Source organism: Trachurus trachurus (genome assembly GCF_905171665.1).
Source record: "Trachurus trachurus genome assembly, chromosome: 1".
Taxonomy (NCBI): Eukaryota; Metazoa; Chordata; class Actinopteri; order Carangiformes; family Carangidae; genus Trachurus; species Trachurus trachurus.
The window spans coordinates 5,102,922-5,129,634 of record NC_139891.1 but is presented as its reverse complement, the minus strand read 5'-3'; the positions used below and the strand labels follow the sequence as shown (position 1 = coordinate 5,129,634).

The window sequence follows — 26,713 nt, the reverse complement described above, 5'->3', positions numbered from 1 at the left end:
ATGTCGTTCAGCAGCAGATCCTACGGACAGAAGACCCTGAGTGTGTACGGCGGAGCAGGAGGCCGTGGCACCCGCATCTCCTCATCCCAGCTGAGCTATGCACCAACACCTGGAGGCTTCAACCTGGCCGACGGCCTGGACCTCCATGTGAGCGCCAACGAGAAGGCCACCATGCAGAACCTCAACGACCGCCTGGCCTCCTACCTGGAGAAGGTGCGCACCCTGGAGAAGGAGAACGACCAGCTGGACAAGCAGATCAGAGAGTGGTACCAGAAGAGAACCATCATCGCCCATGACCACAGCAACTACTTCGCCATCATCGAGGACCTCAAGGACAAGGTAAGAGGAAGGAGTAGCAGAGTGGCTGTACTTCAGGGGATTTTTGTGTTAGCTTCCTCTTCTCATTTTTCTAATGCCAAGTCACTGTGAGTGGGTGGATAGGCCGTGGGTATCTGTTGGTATGTAGCTACTGTGTGACTGGGAATTCCAGTTAGAAAGCCGTTTTTTTACATAGGTGAGCAGCACGCCATCTTATCATTGTACTGTACAATCATTTTCATGGTTGACATGCCATTCATTCCAATGGTGCATCACTTCCTGTTCCTGATGACAGTGATTAACACACAGGAATACAGTGCAGGTGTACAGCACAGTCTGACTGAAACATCTTTTTACTGTATGTACATCTGATTTCATTTATGTATATGTAAGTATTATTTTAACTCAGAGACATCCTTCCTAGGCACAATCATTTGAACTCATAAACTGAGTACATTAGTATAAACTGACATTAACAAACGATTTACGCTCTCAAATGACCATGTTGGCATCCAAAATCCTGTATCAGTGGGAATGTTGTGTGCAGTAAAACTGTATAAAACATGAGCTTGACTCTTCCTTGTTTTGTTTTGTTTCCTCCTCAGATTCGCATTGCTTCCAGGATCAATGCCAAGACAGTCCTGGACATTGACAACGCCAAACTGGCCGCTGATGATTTCAAGATGAAGTAAGTGTGGTGGTGCTACCTGTTTGTTTTTGCCCTCTTTGCCCTCCCACATAAGTGAAACTTTGCATGCACATCAAAGCATGAGCTCGTGTCTATGTGACGACTTCTAATCTTAACGACCACCCGTAACCTCTCCGACCTGTTCGTCACACACTCAGGTATGAGAACGAGCTGGCCATGAGGATGGCTGTGGAGGCGGACATCGCCGGACTGAAGAGGGTGCTGGATGACATGAATCTGGCCAGGATGGATCTGGAGAGTCAGTACGAGGCCCTGAAGGACGAGCTCATCATGCTCAAGAGGAATCACGAGGAGGTGAGATGTGGGGCAGCTCGTAGTGGTTGTTTAACCTGTTCAAGGCTATTCTGCCCTACAAAGGCAAAGTGCAATATCTGCATTTTTATTTTTGACCAGTCAAAAGTGTGGCATATTCTCTTCAATCTGGTAGAATTTGATATTGGTACTGCTAAAATGTCCAGCGTTATTGGGCTTTTTATTTTGCTGTCCATCCAAAAAAGCACTGTAAAACCAAGGCAAAGTGCAGTATCTGCCATAAAACGGTCAAAATTGGTCAGAAAGACAAACTACAAAATACATGTAATTCAGTCCACTTTTATCTAATCAATTATAGACTTGGTAGTTATTCATAATTTGATGCTTAAACCTGACAATGAAAAACACAAAAAGCTGTTTTTCTCAGTTCGGCATTTTTACAGATGCAATTTGCCTTTGTAGGGCAGAATTGACAGTGGTTTCACAAACAGTAAAATTAATGAGTTTACATGTCATCCCAAGACACATTCCTACACACAGGCCAACACCCGCGCTGTGTACACATTTTTTACTACACCACTGATTAATTAAACACTGATCAGGGATCAGCAGAAAGGTAAATACACCAGGTATTCACTCCAAGATGAAGTTGTCACCATCTGTCATAGCCATCCATTGTGGCCTGGCTAAGCTACAAACAGTTCACACACATGACCTCCGCCTTACCTCTGGTAACAGCAAAGGAAATACCATGTTCGAGTTAATGCTTTTCTAAACGGGGTTTTTTGCCTTCTCCCTTTCCCCACCGCTGCCCATCATCCCTCTGCACACTTCCTGGTATTCTTCTCTCCCTCCATTAGCTCATTGCCTCTGTTTTTCCAACACACACATGCTCAGACACGCTGAACACACACACAAAGCCAACAGAGATCAAAGAACGAAAAAACATACAGTATAACAAAAATGAGTTTATTATCAAAATTGAGTTATTCCACTGGCTGATGGAGGTGTTCCCCTTTGACCCCTGCAGGAGCTGGCTCTGCTGAGGAGCCAGATGGGCGGCCAGGTCAATGTGGCCGTGGACGCTTCTCCCTCTCCAGACCTGAACCAGGTCATGTCAGAGATCAGAGAACACTATGAATCAGCGATCGCCAAAAACCGCAAAGAACTCGAGTCATGGTATCAGACCAAGGTAAGACGTTACAGTTTTTGCTACTTATTAGGGAAGTGAGCTGATATTTTTCTGATCTAACACACGTTATGTTGTGTCTTTGTCCAGATTTCAGCAGTGGAGCAGGACGTGATCACAAACACAGAGTGTCTGGCATCGTCCCACACAGAGATTAAAGATCTGAAGAGCACCCTCCAGAGACTTCAGATTGAACTGCAGTCACACATGAGCATGGTACGTGAGCATACATTGATAAATATTGATCGGATTATCCGTTGTTTTCCTGATGTGATAACTTCATGGTGTAGTAATCAGATCTGGTGAAGTAATTCCCACATACATCTACGCATATACACATAACCCCTGTAACAGCACAAACTGTTGCTACTTTGGTTTTTGTGTTTTTGTGTTAGCTTTGGAGTTCCAGTAGTCTGCGCCAGACTAGTCTAGTCTAGTTCTAGGTTTAATGTTGCAATGTTTGGTTTGGTTTGGTTTAGTTTGGTGTATCATCTCTCATCCCTGATTTTCAATCACCTACCTCCTCTGACCGCAACAGAAAGCATCTCTGGAGGGAACCCTGGCAGAGACTCAGGCACGCTACGCTGCACAGCTAGCAAGCCTCCAGAGCATGGTCACAAGCCTGGAGGCTCAGCTGTCCCAGATCCACGCCAACATCGCCAGCAACAAGCAGGATTATGACATGCTGCTGGACCTCAAGACCCGGCTGGAGCTGGAGATTGCAGAGTACAGGAGGTTGCTGGATGGGGAGGATGACAGGTAAGACCCGCGGGGCATTAGATACTACACTGGAAAAAAAAAAAAGATATACCACTTCAAAATGACTATGTTAGATTACAATACTAATGTTTCCTTCTTTCTTTTTCCCTACATTGCCAGTACTAAACAAGGTAAGCAAATTTCATACACATATTCATCATAAAATAAGGATGATCCAAAGTTCAGAGAAATGTCTGAGATTTGCTCACACTTGTTGTTTCTTTTCTTCCTTTCAGTGGTCACAAAGGTCATCACCGTGGTGCAGACAGTTGTGGATGGAAAGGTGGTCGAGAGCAGCAAGACTGTTGACGTGGATGTTGATGAGATTGAGTGAAGAATTTGAAACGATAGCAAAAATCAATAAAGATCATGCAGTTGAATTAAAGTGTCTCCTGTTGTGTATTTCAGTAATAAGAACAGTCTATAATAGTCAGCCCCTGGCATCCCTCACTCACTGTTTTTTGCACAACTATCAGGTCACACCCAACAGCAACAGTGATGCCATCAGCCATCAGCTGAGTACCAGCCTGGTATGTGAAGGCTTTGCGTTATAAAACCATTCAACTATTAAACCATTCATAGGCCACAGGAAACTTTTGATCTTATTTATAATGTTAAAGATGGTTCACTTTTTCTGCGATTTTTATTCCATTCAAATAAGTAGAGGTGCTCTGAAACATGCCTCGTGACAAGCAGCCATCGCATCCATCCACAATCAGCTGACACGATCAGATGACGTAAGTGAGGACATCTATTACTATCCTGAGTGTTGGTGTGTATGTGACCTATAACAAAGTAAAACTTGGAACAGACCTGCTCCACCACATTTAGCAGGTTTGATTAGATTAACCTAACCAATTAAATAGTTTTGCAGCAGGGTTCACATAAATTCAAAAGGACAAAATAAGAAATGCTGCAATGAATCACATCAGTTACACAGACTAGATACAAATAAACAAAATTCAATGTGCACAAATGCAAGTGCAAATAGGCCAGGATAAGCGAAAGGAAACAGTCAGTATACTGCTTCAACTTTTCCTGCATTTTTTTTTTTTTTAAGTCTCCAAACTCTCGAAAACTTCTGCCTCCTGACGCTCTAGACCTGACAGGAGTTTTAGACACATAGCCATTAGCAAAATATTGGCAGTTTGGCAACATGTACAGGATGCAAAGCTGCAGCATAAAGGGTGCATGGCGCTAGTGTAGGAAATGTTGCTGATTATCATATTAATTAATTATAATTATAATTATAATAAAGTTTAACACTGAACACTGAATCTGAACACCCCCACACCCCCACCCTGAGCAGGTCTCTTCCAGGTTTCACTTTGTCATAGATCACATAAACTACACACCAACCTTCAGGTACAATATAGTATAGATGTCCTCACTTACGTCATCTGATCGTGTCAGCCAATAGCAAGTGATGGACATGATGGCTGCTTGTCATGAGGCGTGTTTCAGAGGATCTCAATTCATTTGAACAGGAAAGAAATGGCAGAAAAAGTTAATTGTTTTTTTTTATTATTATAAATAAGATCAAAAAGTTGTATGTATTCGGTAATCTCCAGTAAAAGCTGAACATTTTGATAGTAGAATGGTTTTATAGCACAAAACTGAAGCCTTCACCTACTATAATGGTGTTCAGCTGAGGGCTGTCAGTGGATTTCCACATTTCTGCCTCTGGATGTAGAAATAAAGATGTGTGCTGCATCTGTGACACATCAAAACCTTATAGGACCCAGTAAACTCACTCTCCATGCATCCCAGGGAAGCACCTCATTTTCAAACTTCATCCTGCACCAAAAACCACCAGACATTATTGGTTCTAATCTGGGTAACAGAGGGTGTCAGGGGAATAGATTTCATATTTGGTACATTATATCAAAAGATCCCTTGTACATTCACCAACTCTGTGTCTGATCGAGATGTTTGAGATGGTCTGTGATGTGCGTCACCGTTTCCTACTGCACATCTCTCTCTGACACACCTTTATGGAGGGCGGGGCAGCACTCTCACACCTGGCAACACTGTGCAGCACCAACCCACACTCACGCACACACACATTAGATTAAGACCAGGACATGGACTGATTGACAGTGGTGTTTGACACCACTATCAATCAGTCAGTTTTACAGGTTTTTTCAGCTACTTCATGATTGCTTCACCAATGGTATTCAGCTTTCAGCATTCACACACATTTTCTTCAGAAGATGTTTTGTTGTGTTTTGTGTTGTGCTGCTGTTTTTTGTTTGCTATCGAGTCACATGCAAACAACTAGGGTCATGTTTTGTGCTGATTATTAATTCACAGTAAATCATATACCCTGCCAATTTGTCACAGTGGCCAAACTGCAGAACAGAGCTGAAAACATCTTTATCCTATTACTACAGTTTTAATGACAATTTTAAATCTCTTGAGAGGATACCTCTAATAAAGTCTAAACACAGTTTATTAAACTTTTTTATTTGATTTCTCTATAATCTATTATAATCCATAAAACAGCCTAGAAAATATATTTTCTATAGTATGGAGTGAATGTATATACACTGGCAGGTCCAGGATTGTAATGCACATGTGAAGTATAGAAAAAATACCTCAATCCATCACAGTACAGGAGCTATAACAAGTTGAATTTAGGTTTCCTTCCCTCTTGTTGTGAGACATTAAGACAAATATAAAATATATTACTTGTTGGAGAAAAAAAACCTGATATATTATATTTAGTTATATTATGTCATCACTGATGAGTTTTACCTTTTTGTTTATCTTATAAAACCTATAGTACAGCTCTTGTTATTGGACTATACAGTTGGGTGTGTGCAGCTGTCTGAACACTTGGTAGTCTAACTTCAAGCCATTGTGTTGCCCACATATTTGTGTGGTGCTGCCAAATATTTGACTGAAGTCTTATCAAGATGATGAGGAACTGCGTACCATCATGTGTTACACTGAGTGAAGAACACACAAACAAATCATACAAAGAGGCCAAAATTATAGTCAGCAAACCAGGGCTATTTTTATTACATTCACATTGACGTGTGAAGGAAGTTTTGGATTCTTGTGTTGAGCTTGTTGTCTTCAGGTGTTGCTCCTGGTGTTGCCTTTGCTGCCAGAGACAGATTATGCGGTGGTGGAGGAGGATGAAACCAACTTTCCGTCCCTCAGTTCCTCTGTGACCACAACGACCTTTGTGGTGGAGCTCCTTGAAGAACTGAAACTGTGAAAGGGGAAAGAACAACAGTGGTTCCATTAAAACCATTGGTTCATAGTTACAGGACAGAATTGTTACGTCAAAGCATGCTTCCTTTCTTCCATCCCTCTGTTCCCCTCTTACCTGCCCTCTCCGTCCAGCAGCCTCTTGTACTCTGCGATCTCCATCTCCAGTCTGGTCTTGATGTCGAGCAGCATCTTGTACTCGTGGCCCTGGCGTTCCATGTCAGCACGGAGTTGCACCAGCTGTTCTTCCAGGCTTGTCACCTGCATCTGGAGACCCTGGAGCTGCATGGAGTAACGTGCTTCTGTGTCGCACAGAGTGCCTTCCAGAGCCGCTTTCTGGAAGACGATTGGGAAAGAAGAAGGAGAATTAGGAAGAGGAAAAATGGGTGGATTGAAAATACTGTGGGGTAGGGTAAGAAAGGCAAAGTAGATATTTGCCTCGGATGTTTTCCATTTACCATGCTAAGTTGTGACTGTAGCTCGATCTCCAGGCCCTGTAGCGTGCGACGGAGCTCCGAGATCTCTGACTTGGACGTTACGAGACTTTCTGAGCTGGCTGCTACCTCCTTGTTCAGCGTTTCTGACTGCAGCAGACATGAGACAATACTAATGTCATGTACCGTTGAAAACAGTTTAAGCAGGCAATGAGAAATTGCAAGTCAAATTGATGAAAACCACCATGACTGTGGCCAGCCATTACCTTTGTCTGGAACCAGGCTTCAAGTTCTCTCTGGTTCTTGGCAGCCACACTCTCGTACTGCTCACGGATCTCAGCCATGATGCTGGACAGGTCCACCTGTGGCTTAGCGTCGACCTCCACGTTGATCTGTCCACTCATCTGGTTCCTCATGGCTGCCAGTTCCTATGGATGAAAAGTTTGGTAAGAGGTGGATGTTTGCTGAGTCTTAGTCAATTTTTCTCAACATTCAGGAAAATCCAAATGAAATGGCGCTACATTTCATTCAGATGTTCAGCGTTGGTGACCCACCTCCTCGTGGTTCTTCTTGAGGAAGATCAGCTCCTCCTTGAGGCCTTCAATCTGCATCTCCAGGTCTGATCTGGCCAGTGTCAGCTCATCCAACAGTCTCTTCAGACCGGCAATGTCTGCCTCCACTGACTGCCGCATAGCTAGCTCATTCTCATACCTGTGAGGCAGAGAGAGACCAGAGATTTACACCTCATCATATACATCTTTAAATTGTGCAGATCTTGTTGCATCACTGTTTTTTCTGTCCCTCATTTGGAAGCTTACTTGGTTCTGAAGTCGTCTGCTGCCAGTTTTGCGTTGTCAATGGACAGATAGATGCCTCCGTTGACACGGGTGGCTTCCTGGATCTGTATAAGGATATAAGAGTGTTGCATATTTAGTGCAGTTCTTTCTCCATCTGCAAATACATGCAATGGCATTTTTAATACTGAATAGATGAATGAATTCAAGGCTTTTATTTTTTGCACCCTCGTGAGTGCCTCAATCTTTGCAATCACCTACATGCAATGGCACTTGAACTACGTTTATATTCCAGTGCATAAACATATTAATCTGATAGTGCCAGTACATGCTACATATCAGTGTAACATGTGGGTCATGTGACATACCTTTCCCTGTAGGTCAGCGATGGTGACCTCAAAAGCAGAGTAGTCACGGCCAGTAGGTGCTGTCTTGCTCTCCAGGAACTGGCGGATCTTGATCTCCAGCTCAGCATTGGCCTTCTCAAGGCTGCGCACCTTCTCCAGGTAGGAGGCCAGGCGGTCGTTCAGGTTCTGCATGGTGGCCTTCTCGTTGGTTCCAACTTCGAAGCCATCGCCTCCGCCAAAGCCTGCGCCTCCTCCATAGCCTGCGCCTCCTCCATAACCTGCGCCTCCTCCATAGCCTGCGCCTCCTCCATAGCCTGCACCTCCGCCAAAGCCACTTCCACCTCCAAAACCAGAGGCCATGGAGATTCTAGAGCCGCTACCACCTGCGCCGCCATACACACTTGAGGAGTATGACCTCTGCACCCTGCCTCCACCATAGCCTCCGGCCATGCTTCCACCCATGCCTCCACCCATGCCTCCACCAAGGCCTCCGCTTCCCGAGGAGCGGATGGAGTAGGACATTCTGGTCGACATTTTTTTTTGCTGTTCAGAGATCTGGCTGCCCTGGAGAGGAGGTGGACTGAGATGCAGAATGCTGCCTCTGTCCCCTTTTTATCCTCCACAGGGCTGCTGCTGCGCCCGCTGTGGGTGGGGCGTGTATGAGGGGAGGAGCATTACCTAAAAATATGTGCTCTGCCCTACCCATCACACCCATCACACACTCACACACACATCCCTCAAGCTCATTCTATGCAATAATCGAGAGGAGAGAGTATGATTGAAATGATCCTATTCAGTCAGGCAATTAACTTGAATCAATATAACCTCAGAACTACCTGCAAACCTTATACAAATCACAATGGCTTCATAATTCAATTTGGTCTTATATGTTTCATTTCTATAAACCATAAAATTGTGAAACAACCACACCTGTTACTGTTTGCCTCAGGGTAGTTATTCACACTAATCCAGGGCAGGTTTTTAACTTTGGCAGTGTTCATACAGGTGATGTGTCTTTTTTGAGTTTGTGCCATGGTTCTAACTCTGACGCTATGCTGGCAAAACTTGTTGTGTTACTAGAGCAACAAGCATTGTAAACACGCTAAGGTGAATCAGTAAGAGAGATTTTTTTTTCTTTTACTTGGCTCTCAGTCAACATGATTCTCACACACCTTAGTCTTTTCTCTTTGCGTTACCTTGTTTGAAAATCATCTTTTTAAACTTTGATTCATTCGCTGTTTGCAGTTTCAGTTATTTTTGACATCTTAAACATTATCCTAAACTTTATTTTACACACTCTTGTTTTGCTCAACACTAATAGCCTGCAGGGTTGCCAGTTAGAAAGAGGTTTTATAGACACTCATGATGCCAGTTGAGACCTGGCCTCAATCACGACTGGCACAACACTGCTGTAACATTCACCACTGTACGATCTCAGGGTTTTATTGGCATTGTACTCTGGCATTTGCAAGTAGCCCAAACAAAAGTCCTCTTGTGTGCTTCTTTCTATTTTTAAAAGAACGTCTTATAGGATTTTGGTAACAAGCATTTGATCAAAAACTCCAGTGATTTAATCTGTCCCTTCTATCTTTGGATTCTTTTACTTCAAACACTGCCAGTTTTAAGAATAGTACATGTATTATGTCACTCAATTTGTTTGTGGTTGAATCTAACAATGGGTTGTTTTACCTCTAACCAACAAATTCCCGCTGCAGATTGCACATACACTTACACTGGAGAAATACAAAGCAGATGTTTCTTTCCACTGCTGCTTCTCATTTTAAGTTTGCAAACCGTTGCAAACTCATCTCATGCATGTGCTACATAGCCATAAATTATGTCCAAGATACTGATTAGTTTGAAACCCTAATAATATATGAGTGTTTCTGTCTCTCTGGAAATAGCATTTTTCACACCAACTCACCAACCTGTCGTGTGCACACAGTGTGTAAGCACAGCGTAGTTGCACTCGAGTCAGAGTTTCACTGCTCCACACTCCCTTTATAATCTTTTTCACAAGTGTTGCTGACATGTATTGTACAGCACATAAGTGTAGATAAACAGGCTGGGTCAAAGGCCAGTATATACTAGCTGGAGCACATTATGATCAATGTGTGATATTGACTCCCCATCAAAAAAATATTTATTAGACATTATTCTGCCTTAGTGTCAGCTCTGTTTGCTTCCCTCCCAATCTCTGCTATTCAGATCTGCTAGTTTCCTTGGCAGAGCATTTACCAGAGGTTTCTGTCTCTCCCTCTCACTCACCTGCTCTCTCTTGCTTAATGTTTCCTTTCAGTAGTTTATTTGCTGTTATAAATATGCTGTGAATAAATAAATAAAAAACACCTCCTCAATGGTTTTTATAGATAAGCAAATTCATTATCAATCATGTTTTCGTCTTAAAAACAGGATGAGTGATACAAAGAGGGCAACGTCACTATTCCTTGCAATTTTCACAACTTAAATCATTTGGTTTACAATCTCATTTCCCAAATGTGCCCTTACTGCTAAAAGCAGAGCCAAGTGTTGTGAACATTAGTGCAGGACACATCCTGCGCACATTTTTATGTTTGTGCAGGCAGAAGTGAAGTCCCTGTGATAGGGTGTGGACCTCGTGGTGAGCATATTGTGAAGGTATGTTCTGTTTGAATACGTTTATGTAAAGTTAGTTTAAGAATGAAAGTGTACAAGACGCCTCACTTGTTTATCAGCAGAGCGGTAAATTCTGTGAGACTTGTTCACATTTCATATGGTGAAATACTGAAAACGCTGCAAAAAACATGACCGAGCCAGTTTTCTTCAGACCATCGGTCTTAAAATGAAATAGTCAAATCAAGTAGTAATTAGGATGCTGTGCTGTTTTCTCTTTTACTGTTAGAGGAACATAGTGAACTAGAGTTCAAGTTCAACTTGGACAAGAAGAAACATGTGCAAAATATTTTTAAATGATTGGTGCTCACACATCTTTCGGGTCATTTTAGAATATTTCCGTTGCATTGTATGTTTCTTAGTAGTCCAAATAAACTTCAAGAAGAGTTTGTTTGCAAACATATTTTGGTGCAAGCTAATTTTTTATTTCATATTTTCATTTAACAGTTTTGATTTAAAAAGTAATAAGAGAATCAAACCAGCCATTGCAAAATAAGTCACAGGGCGTGTCCCCACTGCAAATAACACTCAACTAGCACGGAGGTCTCCTGCACTTATTCAGCAGGTCAACATAGGCTTTCGAAAGAAAAACTTACATTTTCAACAGGATAGTTTCTTGCTTATATAAAGCTACATGTATGTTGTTATGTAATATATTAGCATGAACATTCCTCCACCAAGTTTCGGTGTCTGAACTGACGTGTCATCATGCAATGATTTACATATCCCTCTGCTGAAAAACAAACTTTTTGACATCCATCTGACAGTCATAGTCACATGGTATCCAGGCAAGTTATGCATGCACTGCAATGAGGAGAGGTAGGGTGGTATAAGGCCTGATCCAGATTTCTTAAGTAGACGTGCCCACAGCCCTGAATTTGCTATTTACATTTTTTCCACTTGCAGGAAAAGATTGTTGCAGTCAGTCAGCTGCACCTGCAAGACAGTCTCCGTTAGTGAAATCTAGACTTTTAAAAGCCTTGTATTCCGCAAGACTGCATTTGTTATTGTTGTATTACAAGCTTCTATCTGACTGCAACCAAAAAATAACTCAAACTCAGACTTTGAAAAAGGAAACAGTCTGAACTGGAGTCTCTGGAGACAGAGAAGCTGACTTTCAACTGTGTGTGGCAGCAGGTAACAATGTGGTTCAAGTTGGGCGTTGTTGTTTCGAAGAAAGGATTTTCAAACTTGCAAATTCAACTTAATAAAAACCTAATATTTTTTAATTCCTTTGAATGATCAATTAATTGATTTAATACTTTTTATGTAGTCTTGTATTGGAGCCTTTTTTTAAACGAAGAATCCTACATTACTTCAGATGCTGCATCTCCGCCACTCCCAACCAACACTTGATGGGTAGCTTGACCTAACTGAAAACATAAAGAAGGAGCTTTGTGTTAGTTCAACATTGCACAACTGTACAAGTTTGCAACTGTGCAAACTTGCTTTATGTTGACAAAAAAAAAAAAAAAAGACAGTTGTAGTTTCATGTGAGCCGGTGATTAATGGGGATGGTTTCTTAGGTGGGACGGCCAGGGCAAGGTGTGACTGGTTTATGGGTGATGTTACTATGAACAAGGTATGCATTGTTTTAAATCAGATGCTCCTGCAAACCGGAGAATATCCCAATCACTAATGTGAACATTCAGTATTTCAGAAAATTTCAAATGAATTTAAACCTGACTGCAGCCAACAACAGATTCAACTGATTTATGGTCTGCATCTAGAGAATGTTATCTGGAACGCAATGCTTATGGCATAAGTTCAACTTGCAGGGCCTTCGCCAAAAACCGTGTCAATAAGTCTTTTTGACACATTTACTGGGTCACATACTGCAACTACCTTTCATTCAAATGAGAATGACTTCTCAGAATGCAAACCGTCCATTTAAGACTCGGTACGAAGTGCCTCACAGACACGAATATAACTGCAGGTTGTGGTGGATACAGGAACGGTTTGTTCAGACTGCCATGCAACCTGAGAAACAGCCCAGAGCTTTTACCTGGAAGTGTAACACTCCCCTGATCTGCCAACATAAAACAATATCTCACTTTCCATCTCTCATAGCAGAGGGAGTGGGGGCGGTGACTCATCAAGAATCAAGGTTTTTTTTTTTTTTTTTGTATTTTTTTTTTTTCCACAAAGCTCCTCTGTCTTTGTTTTTTTTGTATTCTCTTTCAGGTCCAAACTGGTTTCTGCTGTGTCTACAGTATAGGTCCTACTGACACACCCTCTACTGCTAAAATATTTCATGCAACACCTACTGTACAATGTTCAGATGCTCTGACAGAATTCTGAACTCAGAACTGAGCAGAGTTTGTGTTTTTCTGCCCTAAATAACATACGAAACGAGTGTATTCATATTGGTGGCTTCAAGGTCTGTTTGAGACCGCAACGCTATTGCAGTGACCTTAATGAAATGCCCATGGCCACAGAATTAAGCTCTTAAGTGCTTGTGGTTTGGTAATAATACTGTAGACATAATTACAGCATTGTGACATTGCCTCATGTAATTTTCTGTTTTTGTGAATCAAATAGCTAAAGAGAGAGAAGGGCATAAAGCACAATTGGGTTGTTATCCCTACTTCTCATTCTATTTATTGAGACTGTGCTTTTTTATTTATTTTTTTTATTTTATTATATATATATTTTTTTTTTTACAGTAAATCTTTTTAATGCTCCAGACACGCCTGCACTTTATTTGAGTTTTTAATAGTTCTCATCAGTACTTATGTATCTGCGTGAATGAGAGAGTTGTGTGTATGTGAGAACTGTGCGAGGAATGTCAAATGTACTGGTTTTTTTATCTGTTTTGTGTACTTATGTAATGCAGTTACTTGCGGCACATGACTGTCCATGACAAATTTCCCTGCAGGGACAATAAAGTTGTATTGATTGATTGATTGATTGATTGATGTGCAGGAAATTTGCCCACGCTGCGTTTTACTTTTACGATTAAGCATGAACTTGACACAAGGTGAGCAAATCTGACAGAGGAATCTGGACTGTCTTTATAAATATTAAGCATGAACTGCTGGTGTACTGTTTTTTTGTTTGTTTTTTGTCTTCTTTGCTCTTGCAGTATAATTACACATCATCTCAAAGGTTGCGCAGAGAGATGAGTGAATCCTGTCTTCTTTGCCCAAACTTGATATTACTCCTCTGCACTAAGCTGCGGAAGATGCATAAGCACTAATTCCCCTTAATAGCGCTGATATATCACTTAATCGTGTGTTCACACAGAAGCAGTGAAAGAGGTAAAGTCTCAAAGATTCAGTCATCTTGACAAACACGTTGACTCATCATACAGTAGCAGGTCCAGATATGTCCAGACATCAGAGGGGCTCAAGTCTCCACTTGATTCAGCTCCACCTAATGAGGCAGCCTTTAGTGACTCTAAGCCTAACCCCACGGAAGCAGCTCTTATTTCTCAAATATCTTTGATGCACATAGTTAGAGGGCGGTTCAGTGGTGCCGTGGTTAACACTGTCACCCTTCAGCTAGAAGGCTCTGGGCTCCATTCCCAGGCCTTGGGCTTTCCTGTGTGTGTGTTTTTTTTTGCGTGTGTGGGTTCTCTCCAGGTTCTCTGGCTTCCTCTCACAGTCCAAAGACATGTTGATACTATCAACATGTCTTTGGCTTAGAGACAAACAACCAAAAAAACAACCAAAAACTTGTTTGGTTGTTTGTCCGCCCTGTGATAGACAGGTGACTCGTCCTGTGTCATCTGGGATTGGCAGAGGCAGAGGATTCTTCATCAGATCACCAACGGCCTCACCTTAAATCCATGTTTGACACATTTGGTAATAAAATAAACATCTGTTTAGTTAAAAAAGAGAAAGAAAGAAAAGTAAGATGTTACAGTCGCCAGGTTCTGTAAATACACTGTGAAACAATACTAGTTGACATGAATAATGCACATTTAAATGTATTTTTAAAACAAATACTCCATAACTCTTAGTCAGGTAAACATTTGTAAAACTAACTATCAGTTGTATTTGAGTAATATTTGACCTGCAGAACTCTCAGTCAAGGGACTGTCCTCTGAATGTGTTTATATACTGTATCTATATACTGTATGTGTACACATCAGAACTGTGTCTGTGACAAACAATTGTGATTCTACATTGAATGTCTCTTGTACAGCAACAGTGCGCTCCTGCTTCCTTAAAGTCTGTAATCCAACCAAGTTGTGCTGGGACCATCAGCACCTTCAGAGAGAAAGACAAAGACACCTGGTGACACCTGGTGGTCATAAGTGAAACACTATACCAAAATACATAATGTGCTTTCACCAGAGTATCTGCACAGGATAAATACAAACCCACCAATCTTGTGCTCATGCACAAAAACATTTTTTCAACATTGTAACAAAAAACGGGCCATCCCAAATGTGATGGGTTTTAGCAACGAAGGTTTTCTATCTAGCCATTATTCATCTTTGTAGATTAAGAATACACAACTCCATATTTGTTTTCTTGCTTTTAATCATGGTTGATCACACTTAGTGGAGAGAGAACGGCTGCCAAGGACACTTTGCTGTGACCTTTGCTATATGATGCAATCAAGAGAAATAAAAGAGAAGTCAAAGATAATCCCCCATAAGACACAAAAGTGTTTTTTTTAATAATATCATGCAGATTTCAGTAAGTACATTATTCATTAAGCAGATACTGAAGGAGTTTATTGATGACTATAAAATCATAAAGTGAAGTTGCAGCAGAGGTGATGAGTGGTGTTACTGAATGTCCTCCACTTGGGTGTCAACAACAGAGGACACCACCTTTCCATCGATGATCTCCTCCACGATGGTCTTCACTCTCCTCTCGATGTGAGGTTTATGCTCTGCAGAGGTGGAGGACGAACAGAATTCATCACCGTGTGACAACATAATCACAAAGATGAAGTGAGTCCCCCCTCAACTCCGGCTTCACTTAAAAATCTCTGAAATGTTGGCGGTCCACACCCGACCTGACAGCAGCATGGAGGCCAATAGCGCTAACTCAATTACTAAGCTATGTCTTTGGTACTTCCTTTTGCAAGATTTTAATTTTCATTATTTATGTTCTTGTTTTTTTTATATAATTCGATTTTTTTCCACCATAATAATGGTGGAAAAGTCAAAATTTTTGAAAAAATGCAGATACTGCTCTTTGCCTTTGTAGGGCAGCACTGCTGTAGAGAACTGATTGGTAGAAGTGATTTAAGTTTCTTACCCTCCACCTTCTCCACCACCTTGGTGACGATGATGGCCCTACGAAGAGGAAGAACATTATTTAAAACATACTGAAGTGATGGAGCTGCAGGCCAACGACTTCTTAATCAAACTCTTGATCCCTCACTTTTTCTCGATGTACTCTCCCTCCAGCAGCCTCCTGTACTCTGCGATCTCCAGCTCCAGCCTCATCTTGATGTCCAGCAGACACTTGTACTCGGCTTGCTGCTGCTCGATGGAGGTTCTCAGCTGCTGCAGCTCCGCCTCCAGCATGTTAATGGTCATCTGCAGCTGGCTGATCTGAATGCTGTAGCGACTCTTCACATCTTCAAGATTCTGCTGCAGGAACTGAATCTGCGGGGCAGTCAGAAAAAAATGATAGCAAGCTGTGAGTGTGACAAGCAACTCAACACAACTTACAGTAAGTGTCATTTCATCTGAGGTCTACCTCTGCGTGGGCGCTTTGCCGACTGATCTCCAAACTCTGTAAGGTCCTCTTCAGCTCTGACAGCTCTGAGCTCGATGTCTTCACCTCCAGTACCTGAGTGGAGATGTCCGTCTGGAGAACGCTCACCTATTTACACACACAAATACATATACATTAAATCTGTTGACATGCCGTCTGTAAAGTGTTTTTTAAAACACATATGAAGATGTTTTGCTGTTGTTTTATTGAATCTGTTCTTACCTTTTCTTTTATCTGCTGGTATGGGTTTTTAACTTTAAAAAACAAAAACCGTCTGCACAGCATTGTAAAAGAGTGTAGCAAGATTGTTGGGGCTACCTTAAATAACTTGCCATCCCTACATAAACACAGAGCCATTAAGAAAGCCCCGTCGATTCTGGAAGACCCCAGTCACCCCCTGCACCCAGAATTCACGCTGCTTCCATCTGGCTGTGGATTTGTGTCCAAGAGATGTAAGACCAACAGATACAAGAACTCCTTTATTCCCACTGTTACTAGTCTTTTAAACACTACCATGTGAGTCTTCTAACTATAGCTCCTCTTTTTATCCTTGGGCTGCCTTTTATTTTATTTTATTTTATTGGTAACACTTTACTTGAATAGGTATTCATAAGATTGACATAAAAATGTCATAACCATGACATAACAGCTGTCATAAACATCAATGAATACTTATGACAGCTGTCGTTAAGTGTCATTCGGTAAGTTATGTCACTTTTGAGATGTCCTTGTTATGAGAACTTGACATAATTTTTTAAAGTTTGGCAATTAGGTCTGCTATGACAGTTTAAATTGTCTTTATGTCAAGTTGTCAGAACAAAAACATCTCAAATAATGTCAACTTTGCATTAAAAGTGACATAACTTACTGAATGACACTTAACGACAGCTGTCATAAGTATTCATTGATGTTTATGACAGCTGTTATGTCATGGTTATGACAGTGTTATGTCAATCTCATGAATACCTATTCAAGTAAAGTGTTACCATTTTATTTTATTATATCACGTGTATGCTGTATTTTGTATCACACTCTCATGCTGTATTTATTATGTCCACTGTTTGGTGAGTTTTTCATGTGTTTTTATGTATGATGTGGTTCTTCTTTTTCTCTCTGCTGGCTGCACAACAAATTGCCCCATTGGGGATAATATAGACACCTTGAACCTTGAAACATATTTTCCCTTTTGATTCTTATTTTAGAAATGTTCAGCTTCTCCCAACTCACCTTAGCTTGGAACCATTTGTCGAGCTCCTGCTTGTTCTTTGCAACCACCCCTTCATACTGCTCCCTCACTTCCTGCAGAACCTTGGTCAGATCTACAGACTCTGCACTGTCCACATCCACATTCACAGCACCAGTCTGCTGGACCCTCATCTGACGCATCTCCTGCAAAGTGGGGAAGGGACACTTTTTTTAAAAAGAAAATTCTCCTACATGTGTGGGAGTCATGGCTGCAATCACCAAAAGATGGCGCCATTGCACTAAATTCATGCCGTAAGTGCAACTGGTAAATCCCTCTGCAGCGGAGTGGTTCTCACCTCCTCGTGGTTGCTCTTCATGTAGACCAGCTCCTCTTTCAGACCCTCTGCTTGCGCCTGCAGGTCACTGATGGTCAGAGTCAGGTTGTCCCTGACTCCTCTCAGACGAAACACATCACCCTCTAAAGTTGAGCGCATGGTTGCTTCTGACTCATACCTACAGACAGATGTCAGGTGGAGTATTGTTGATCGATTGTCAATGTCAGTGTCAATGTCAACTTTATTTATATAGCACATTTAAAAAGCCTATGGCCAACCAAAGTGATTTAAACTTTACATTATAAAATAATCAGAAACAATAAATACAAGCAAAACAGTAAAACAGTGAGAACATTTTTTTTAAACTGCACATCCTCATCAGTGCCCGCCACATCTTGCCAAACATACACTGAACTGAACTTACTACTTAACTCTTTTATGAAATTATAAAACTGAAATTTTGGTTGACGCTCTGTGTATTCAGGTAAGGTGTAAATCTGTTTCAGCATTAGCTATAGCAGAGGAATGACAACCTACTTCATTTTAAAGTCATCAGCAGCCAGTTGAGCGTTGTCGATCTGCAGCATGACACTGTGGTTCTCTGAGTGTTTCCTGGCAATCTAAAGGGAAGGGAAAATGAAACTATATCACCATTTACTCTGTCATCTATTTATTGAGTTCAAATGTGTATTCATCATTCTTATTTCAAAAAAGTTGCAGCTGATCTTCTTGGGATGTTGTGTATTTTTTTACTGAAATAACCCCCAATCTCTATTATTGTACTAGTGTTCCTCATTGGAGCACAAGAATAAACACATTTACATAGGCTACATAGATAGGCTACATAACAATATACATTTGTGCCATGAGTTTTGAACCATTGCCCCTTTATTTTTCCTAGTAATCAGAAAGGTGAGCTGCAGCAGCTGACATAAGGAAATACATCTCTAGACGTCGTGTCTCTTTTCATCATGTTTAGGTGTCACGGTGTGTAACATATGAGCAGTACATACCTTGGCGCGGAGGTCGTTGATGGTGGCGAAGAAGGCACTGTAATCTCTGGAGGCAGACGGAGCTTTCTTTTCATAAAACTCTCTGATCTGCATCTCCAGCTTCTTGTTGGCTGCCTCCAGGGAGCGCACCTGCACACACAACACTCTTCAGGTGTGGCTCATAAATCCAGCGTGACAAATTAATCTCATTCATTGACTCAAGATGATATTGCACAGACCTTATTCATCTGCACCCAAACAAAAATATTATGCAGCAGTGGTGTAGCCTATGTGATATGCAGGTATACAGTATACCCACTTGAAATGCATTAATATTTCAGTACAACAAAACTACCTGTGATAGGCTACAGGTATGAACATTGTACCAACTTAAAAAGCATTAAGATTTCAGTATACCCACTACAACAAATTAGACTACACCACTGATATGTGTAGCCAATGTCGATTTGGCCCTCTGCATTGTGTTTCTCACGGCCTGCCCTAGGTGGGGTTCGATCCCACGACCTCCCGCACCGGAGGCGACGATGCTAACCTCTTCGCCAAGAGGTTGACAACCACTTGGCGGGTTGGTTAGCACGTCTTTTATGGGTGGAGTGAGTGCACATCCGTTACACTCACCCCCGCTGAACTCACTCCACCCAGGGCATCCGGGTCACGGCACCACTGTAGCCGATGTCATATCTGGCCCCCTGCGTTGTGTTTCTCACGGCCTGCCCTAGGTGGGGTTCGATCCCACGACCTCCCGCACCGAAGGCGACGATGCTAACCTCTTCGCCAAGAGGTTGACAACCACTTGGCGGGTTGGTTAGCACGTCTTTTATGGGTGGAGTGAGTGCACATCCGTTACATATGCAGGGTAAGGGTTACCCCTCCTTTTACCCCTGGACCCTTTTGTCCACCTCTCACACTTTCCCAACTCCCCATGGTCAAATGAAAGGTCACTGGGGCCTGATTTTTGGCAAGGAGGTGTATTTTTGGGTAAACTCTGGATGTCCCGAATTTCAGAATGAAAGTCCAATTTTTGGACCCGTAATGAATTTTAACCACACCATGACCCTTTGTTGGACAAAAATGTCCAGTGGGTTTACTCCATAAAGTAAAAATGTTAACTAACAGATATCACCAAGTTTATTACTCACATTAAGACAAATATTTTTTGTATTACAAGTTTTGTCAAATTTTATGTTTAAATATGTAAATGAGGCAATATCTAATGAAATATGCGCTAATTTCCAGAACTGAAATCTGAACAATGGATAAAGTCCCTTTAAAAATTATTGTTTTATTTTGTTGACATATTATAGTCAGAAGTTTTCACCGAGGGGATTTTGGATATCTCTTTTTATCATTAAAATACTGTCACCAGCCATAAACCCCATAGAGCCCCATAGAAATTTTGTGTTTTCCTGTCCAGGAAGGGGTTACAAATTTTGAAACCCATGTCAAGAGTGATTTTCATGTTTAGTCAAGACCCAGCCCTATATGTAGCCTATCACAAATATTTTGGGAGTAAATGCTATTTAAATTGTATCCAGGGGTCATGGCAGTGGTACAAACTGAAGGATCAACCGAGGGTTAAGCAGTGGTATGGATGATGTTTCCTCTGGGTGCAAAGTGGTCTACAAGACTGTGGAAGCAGTCCGTAGCAATCATCATCATCACCACCACCATCATCATCATCATCATCATCATCATCATCTTACCTTCTCCAGGTAGGAGGCCAGGCGGTCGTTGAGGTTCTGCATGGTCCCCTTCTCGTTGTTGATCACTGAGGAATCCTCGAAGGAGCCGCCGTAGCCGGAGGAGGAGGAGAAGGTGGACTGGGAGATGCGGGTCCCGAGACCCCCCGCGCCTCCATACACGCTGGGCGTGAGGCCGCGGAAGCTGCCGGCGGTGGAGATGCGGGTCACGCCGCCCCCGGCCCCGGACACCTGTCTCCCTCCGCTCAGGCTGAAGCCGCCGGAGCTGGCGCTGCTGAAGGCGTAGGTCCTGCTTTGGCGGCTCTGGATGACGGACATGATGAGAGCGAGATGATGGATGGACGTCTTATGGAAGGAGACCCACAGGTGGCGTGCAGAGCTGGAGAGAGTACGAGGAGTGACTCTGCTCCAAGACGGCTGGATCTTTTTATAGGACTCTGAGGGCGTCGGGTCCCATGCCACACAACAATGTTTGGTATGCAGATAATAGTTTTCAACAGTCTAAGGTGTGTACAGAAGCACGGAGATGTTCTATGGGGAACAGGTTGAATATCTAGTTGGGCAGCATGATGGCTGGCAAGTTCCAGCTAGGTATGAAAATAAGTGGGGGGGGTTCTTCTTCTTCAGTGTCAGTTGTACTTAGTGGATTTGTGCAAATTAGCTAAATACACAGGCATTCAGTAGAACCTCTAGTATACTTAAAAGCAAAGCTATTTCACATTTGACAAAAGAAATATCAATCCTCAAAATCTTACTCTGACAACTGAAAAGCTGAATTCAAGAGAGTCACAGAGTGCACAGGTGGAAAACAGACACTCCCTCCCTCTCAGCTCCTATAACTTGCAGAGTGTTCATGGTATGGCTCTCAGATTTTGACACAAAGTCCCCTCATTTGCCCACTACAAATAGCAATGCCTTAAACTTCTCAAAGTATATCACAGAATTCACTATTTGTTGTGCCACTGCTACAACCTACCCCACTACCAGAGTAAAGTAGGTTGTGATAACCTGGGGTAAATTACAGTAACAGTGAGACTGAAAACCAAAAACTGAGACCAAGCCACAAAATAGGCATCTATAATGTCAGTTTACTGTGCATGTTTCAACACTAAAAGCATCTTCCTATGATCCAGTATGAACAAAAAGAACTCATCACTGACGGTGGTGTGTATCCTAACATTAGAAGAGCTGTCTTAAAGAACATATTCACGCATGAATGGAAACCTTCAGATGCAAGTCAGAAGCCGCTCATGTAAAATTCCAGTAAAGACGCTTGACACTTAATGACAGGTAATAAAACAACAAAGATGAAAGGTATTATAACCATCCCCACCCTGTTTGATTATAATTTGGTTGTAGCCAACCAGCATGGCGGTTTGAAATAAACATCAATTGAATGACTTACATTTTACCGAAGAACCTGCTCTTTCATCTAATTCAAACTTCATATATCAGTATTAATCGAAATATAGACCTGGTCCAACCGATCCTGGATGATGGTAGTAGGGAGACCGGGGATGGCTGTAACATGGTTGATGTGTCTCCCTACTACCATCATATTGTTAATGTATTTACACTGAAGTCCTCCCATTTAAATTGCTTGATGCACCATGCACTTCAATCAGGAGTCTGCAGAGAAATATGTTTTCCTTGGTTGAAAAAGTGGGAAAGACACACCTAAAATGATTGACTGACAAACTAAAGTTGTGTGTTTAACTGAACTGGTTCTCCTTAATCTGAAAATATCTGCTCTTTCCATTGATGCCAAGAATGAAACTGTCACTGACATAACAAACCATTAGGGAAATAATTGTGAAGCAAAGAGGAACACACCCATCAGAGAAGCTGAACTGATGACCCGCGTCCACATTTAAGACTTTCACTAAAACAGTACAGCAAATAGCTGCTGGTTTGTTATTTTTGTTTTACAGTTATTTACTATCATCATTATTATTATTTCCTTTACAATCGCAAACACACATTTCTCATCGCGAGTCCCTTTTTCAAACTTCTCACACACTGAGCACAACAGCAGATTACGTGGCCTAAACTGTGGATGACTTTTTATTACTTTGATATAGGAACTAAATAAACAGTATAAATAATGCAGTATGTCAAACATTTCCACGTGCTTCAATAAGGAGAAAAGAAAAAGAAGCTGTAGGTGAATAGTCCTGTAGGGTGGGGGCTCTGATGCCAAAAGCTCAGTCACCCTTTGTCATTAGATGTCACCTACCGTCACCTGTCACTCACCATAGTAACCGCATGTCTCCATCAGTATACAGGGCGCATACATGTCAAACCATCAGAAAGGTATTTACCAAGGCCAATGAATGTCTCAAAGGTGAGCAGTGACATTTTTAAAAACCATTTCTAAACCTAAGTCTCATGTTCCAGTAATTAACCTGGCAGCAGCATTTTGAATCAACTGCATCAACAAAAAGAGATTAAAACACCCTCAGTTGATAAGAACCAACGTATTTTAGAGATCATCTAGATGTGATGGAAACATGTTTTACCTGTTAATCAAAACAGAGGTGCGAACAGAGAAAAAAAAAACCCATTGTGACTGAATAATCTGCCCAAAAGATCACTGAGCTGAGGGACATGTCAAGAGTTTTGAAAATGTGAGTTCAGCACATGATTAAGATACGATATGAGATTTGATATGAGCAGCAGCAACGTTTATCACAATCTCAGCCATGCTTGCTGTAGTAAACAAGAATGTTTACTACCAGTCATTTACCATTTACCATTATCTGTAAAAGTCTAGTAAACCCCCTTAAAACTCATTAGCATGTGGGTCCCATTGTGTCTAATGCATGGGCTGCCTGCTGGCGAGTCAGTGGGTTTTAAGTGGTTGACAGAACTTTAATGTGGATTTTTCCAGGCATTTGAGTTTAATGTCACTGAAAATTCAGTTTTAAAGTTATTTTATATTCATGTTGCTGCTTTTCTGAACTGAACCAATAAAAATATAAGACAGAAAGATACGCTGTTGTTCAGGAAGCTGCGGTTGTACCAGCAATTTATTCATTGTAAGAGTAAAACGGAACTGATAAGCTTTATCCATTCAATTCTTGTAGTGAATTAGTCTATCACATAGCTGAGAGGATGTGGGTGTCTGGGTAGGTGTTATGTAGGCTACAGTGCATAAATCAGACCTGTCTATAGTTTGCGTTGTCTGGGACATTTATCATAGGCATAAATCAGATGCCACTGACGGGTGTGTCGCGTCTGTCTGTTGAGAGCACAAATGTCAAATCTCACCATCTGTAATTGTTTTTCCAACACAGGATAATTATTACCTAATGACTAAGGCTGCTCATATTTGACATGTGACACTAATACCCTGCAGGATCGCATCACTGCAGTTTAGTGTCCCGTGGCGTGGCTCAGAGTTTCTTATGAAGAAAATCCTTAGGTACATTGTGCTGCTACCACTCCCGCTTTGTGTATTAGATTAAATCAATTACATATTGCTCCAGGGAACAGGTGATGCTTTCACTGACTGGTATAGCCTATAGGGAGGAACTGAGGGCTGCGTTCGATGTTGTCTCTGCTGCGTAGAGGTCACACATCCCAGATGGTCAGGGGAAACAGGAGGCACTGGGCCACTTCAGAAAATCTACACAGAAAAAATCTATAAACAGCTTTAATGTCAGCCGCGCTCTGTCGTAGTTTGACTAAAAGGATGGCGTGAACGTCACCTGGAAAATCCAGGGAGTTACAGGGAGAGGTCTTGACCTTACTTTGTGACAGAGGGAAACACAGCAGATCCCACAGAGAGAAAGCAGTCATTGAAAGGTGGGAGACAACCTCAAACAGTATCGCGCTCAGGGTGGGGGACAGTTTGTGGGGGGTGGGGGAGAGGAGGGGAGACCATGGATAGCAGAAGCCTGTATATTGCTGATTGCTGATATTGTTAATTTCAACAGTGAAAATAACGGTTATACTCAGAGGTAATGGTATTAGTGTGCTGTTATAGCAAAAAAAAAAAAAAAAAGAGTCACAAACATATACCATATAGGCTAGTCTCTGGGTGTTCATACACTTGACAATAAATCAGTTAAAGTATAATGCTACAGTTAAACATTTTGAGGCAATCTTTAGTTAGAGATGCCGGTACATTAAAGCTTACATTGTCTGAGGATGAAGTGAATCGGTGATAGCAATGATGAAAATTATGAAAATGTCGAGATTATAATGATGTTAGGAAAGAACAAGAAACTAAAAACAAAAAAACAATGTGACAGGCCTGGCTTTGAGTTTTAAAAGCAGTACATGCTACATTTCCTTCAGAATTTTGGCTGAACAAACAAGGAGGAGAAATAAAACTAACTGTTAACAGGGGGGAAAAAAAGACAAGAAAGCAAAAGAAAAATAACCACTGATGCTGATTACACACAAACTTTTTTCAGCCCACTGCCTCACCCACTGCCTCACCCACAAGCAGAGGCGTTGCAACAATATAAAAATGTAACCTGAAAACATTACCGTTTTGAACTATCCTGGCTAGATCTGAAAAAACAACAAGCAAGCGAATGATTATGTACATTCAATGAGCGAATATTATGAAAAAAATATATGTATTTCTCGCTAGAAATGTAATCAAAAGGCATTTTTATGCAGAAACTACCTCAAAATATAGATTTTTCTACTAAAAATGATAGAAATATTTGCTATGTTTTTTGTTATCACGGCCGGAAACTTGAGAGTCACGTGACTTGGATGCAAAACAATAATAGTCAGAAAAAATGTAACAGTCATACAATTTAAGAGCCGTTTTTGCACTTTGGACCAATGTAGCCAAGGTACGTTTTATATGAGACTGGGTTGACATAGTATGCAGAATTGAATCATCAATGGTTTGGGATTTTTGGATTCATTAACAGTTAATGTTTGTGGTCCCGGTTGGGGCTGGGGGCCCTCCGAGTTACCTCTTGCCTGGGGCCTCCAGAGTGTCTAGAAACGCCCCTGCCCACAAGTGAAGAACAACTCAGTGGCTGCATAGTTACATCAGAGTCTTTGTATTGGTTGAAAAAGCCTCTAAAGGTGTATTGGATTTCCAGTGTAAATACATTGACTTTTTTTATTGTTATTGCAGGGCAAAACAGGCCTTTCCAGGTGAGTGAAAAGCATAATAATGGGTTCTTGGATGTAGTGGTCCATCGTTTCCTGTACGCACATCCTCCGGTTGCATCCGCCTCCCAGTCAATCAGTGAACACTGTTATCAGTCTTTGATTTCAGGGCCACATCACTCAAGCTCCAAACTTTTGGTATAAAAGGGGGTTGGTCTGCTCAGAAACCAACACATCTGCACCAGAAGCTTCACTGCCACTGCTCTTCAACTCTGTTGTGAACAACATACTGTATCTCATCCTCGCAAGGTAAAGTAAGTTTGTGTCATTTGCAGCTGTTATCATGATGTAGAAAGTGTGATAAAAATCTCTTTCTCTTCATACACAGACATGTCAGGGAAAGTTCTTGTGGTGTTTGCGCTGCTGGTTGCGCTAGTCCTATGTGCTGCAGCCTCTTCACCTGAATCCTCTGCTGCTGGAGCTGCTAAAGAGACCAACAGGCTACAGAAGCTGCTGGCCAAGAGGCAGGCAGCGAGGGACTCGGCTCCTCAGTCTCACTCTGCACGGATGGAGAGACGGGCACACCTGTCTGAAGACGAGCGAGAGATTATGACCAAGCAAATAATGCAAGCAATTTCAGGTATGCTGTGGGCCGGGGTGTGAAAGTTATTTTCTCATTACTTGTTCTGCTTCACTGCTGTCAGTCAGACAACTGAATAAGCAGAGATCACACATGCTCAAATCGCTGTTCTGAAGTCTTGTGTGTGGTTCACGTAGGACTGGTTTGTTCACAGAGGCGATGAACTCTGAGTGCATGTCAGATCGGGACTACCAGGGCTGGGTGGACTTCGGACGCCGGGACGCAGACTGAGACACAACAACGGCGAGACAGGAGCTCAAGCTGCTTTTTCATCCATGTTTTATATTCAGGAAATGTTTTACTGTCCTTGCAACGTCGTAAATAAAACTATGTGGCAGAACTATTACAGTTGTGTTGGTGTCAATACAGAGACATTCAGAGCTGTGCTGGATGAAAATGCA

At 41.8% G+C, this 26,713-nt stretch overlaps 3 protein-coding genes across 3 annotated transcripts; 2 read left to right on the top strand and 1 right to left on the bottom strand.

The window, feature by feature from the left end:
* On the top strand, window positions 1-3,561 carry krt98 (keratin 98; the record flags this gene model as incomplete). Its single annotated transcript, XM_083975351.1, has 8 exons — window positions 1-339; window positions 924-1,006; window positions 1,165-1,321; window positions 2,310-2,471; window positions 2,559-2,684; window positions 3,007-3,227; window positions 3,348-3,358; window positions 3,464-3,561. The coding sequence occupies 8 exons, from the start codon at window positions 1-3 to the stop codon at window positions 3,559-3,561; spliced, it is 1,197 nt and encodes a 398-aa protein (XP_083831477.1).
* A 2,671-nt stretch (window positions 3,562-6,232) lies between these two features.
* krt15 (keratin 15) lies at window positions 6,233-20,908 on the bottom strand (the record flags this gene model as incomplete). The annotated part of the gene is made up of 14 exons (XM_083981076.1): window positions 6,233-6,447; window positions 6,565-6,782; window positions 6,905-7,030; window positions 7,147-7,308; window positions 7,435-7,591; window positions 7,699-7,781; window positions 8,043-8,514; window positions 16,034-16,245; window positions 16,340-16,465; window positions 17,585-17,746; window positions 17,899-18,055; window positions 18,415-18,497; window positions 18,891-19,019; window positions 20,594-20,908. 14 exons carry the CDS (start codon window positions 20,906-20,908, stop codon window positions 6,351-6,353), a joined length of 2,499 nt encoding a protein of 832 aa, XP_083837202.1. The 3' UTR covers window positions 6,233-6,350.
* Window positions 20,909-26,059: 5,151 nt separating this feature from the next.
* Window positions 26,060-26,543, top strand: LOC310988756 (uncharacterized protein; the record flags this gene model as incomplete). Its single annotated transcript, XM_083975466.1, has 2 exons — window positions 26,060-26,312; window positions 26,467-26,543. Exons 1-2 carry the CDS (start codon window positions 26,063-26,065, stop codon window positions 26,541-26,543), a joined length of 327 nt encoding a protein of 108 aa, XP_083831592.1. The 5' UTR covers window positions 26,060-26,062.
* Window positions 26,544-26,713: the final 170 nt, after the last annotated feature.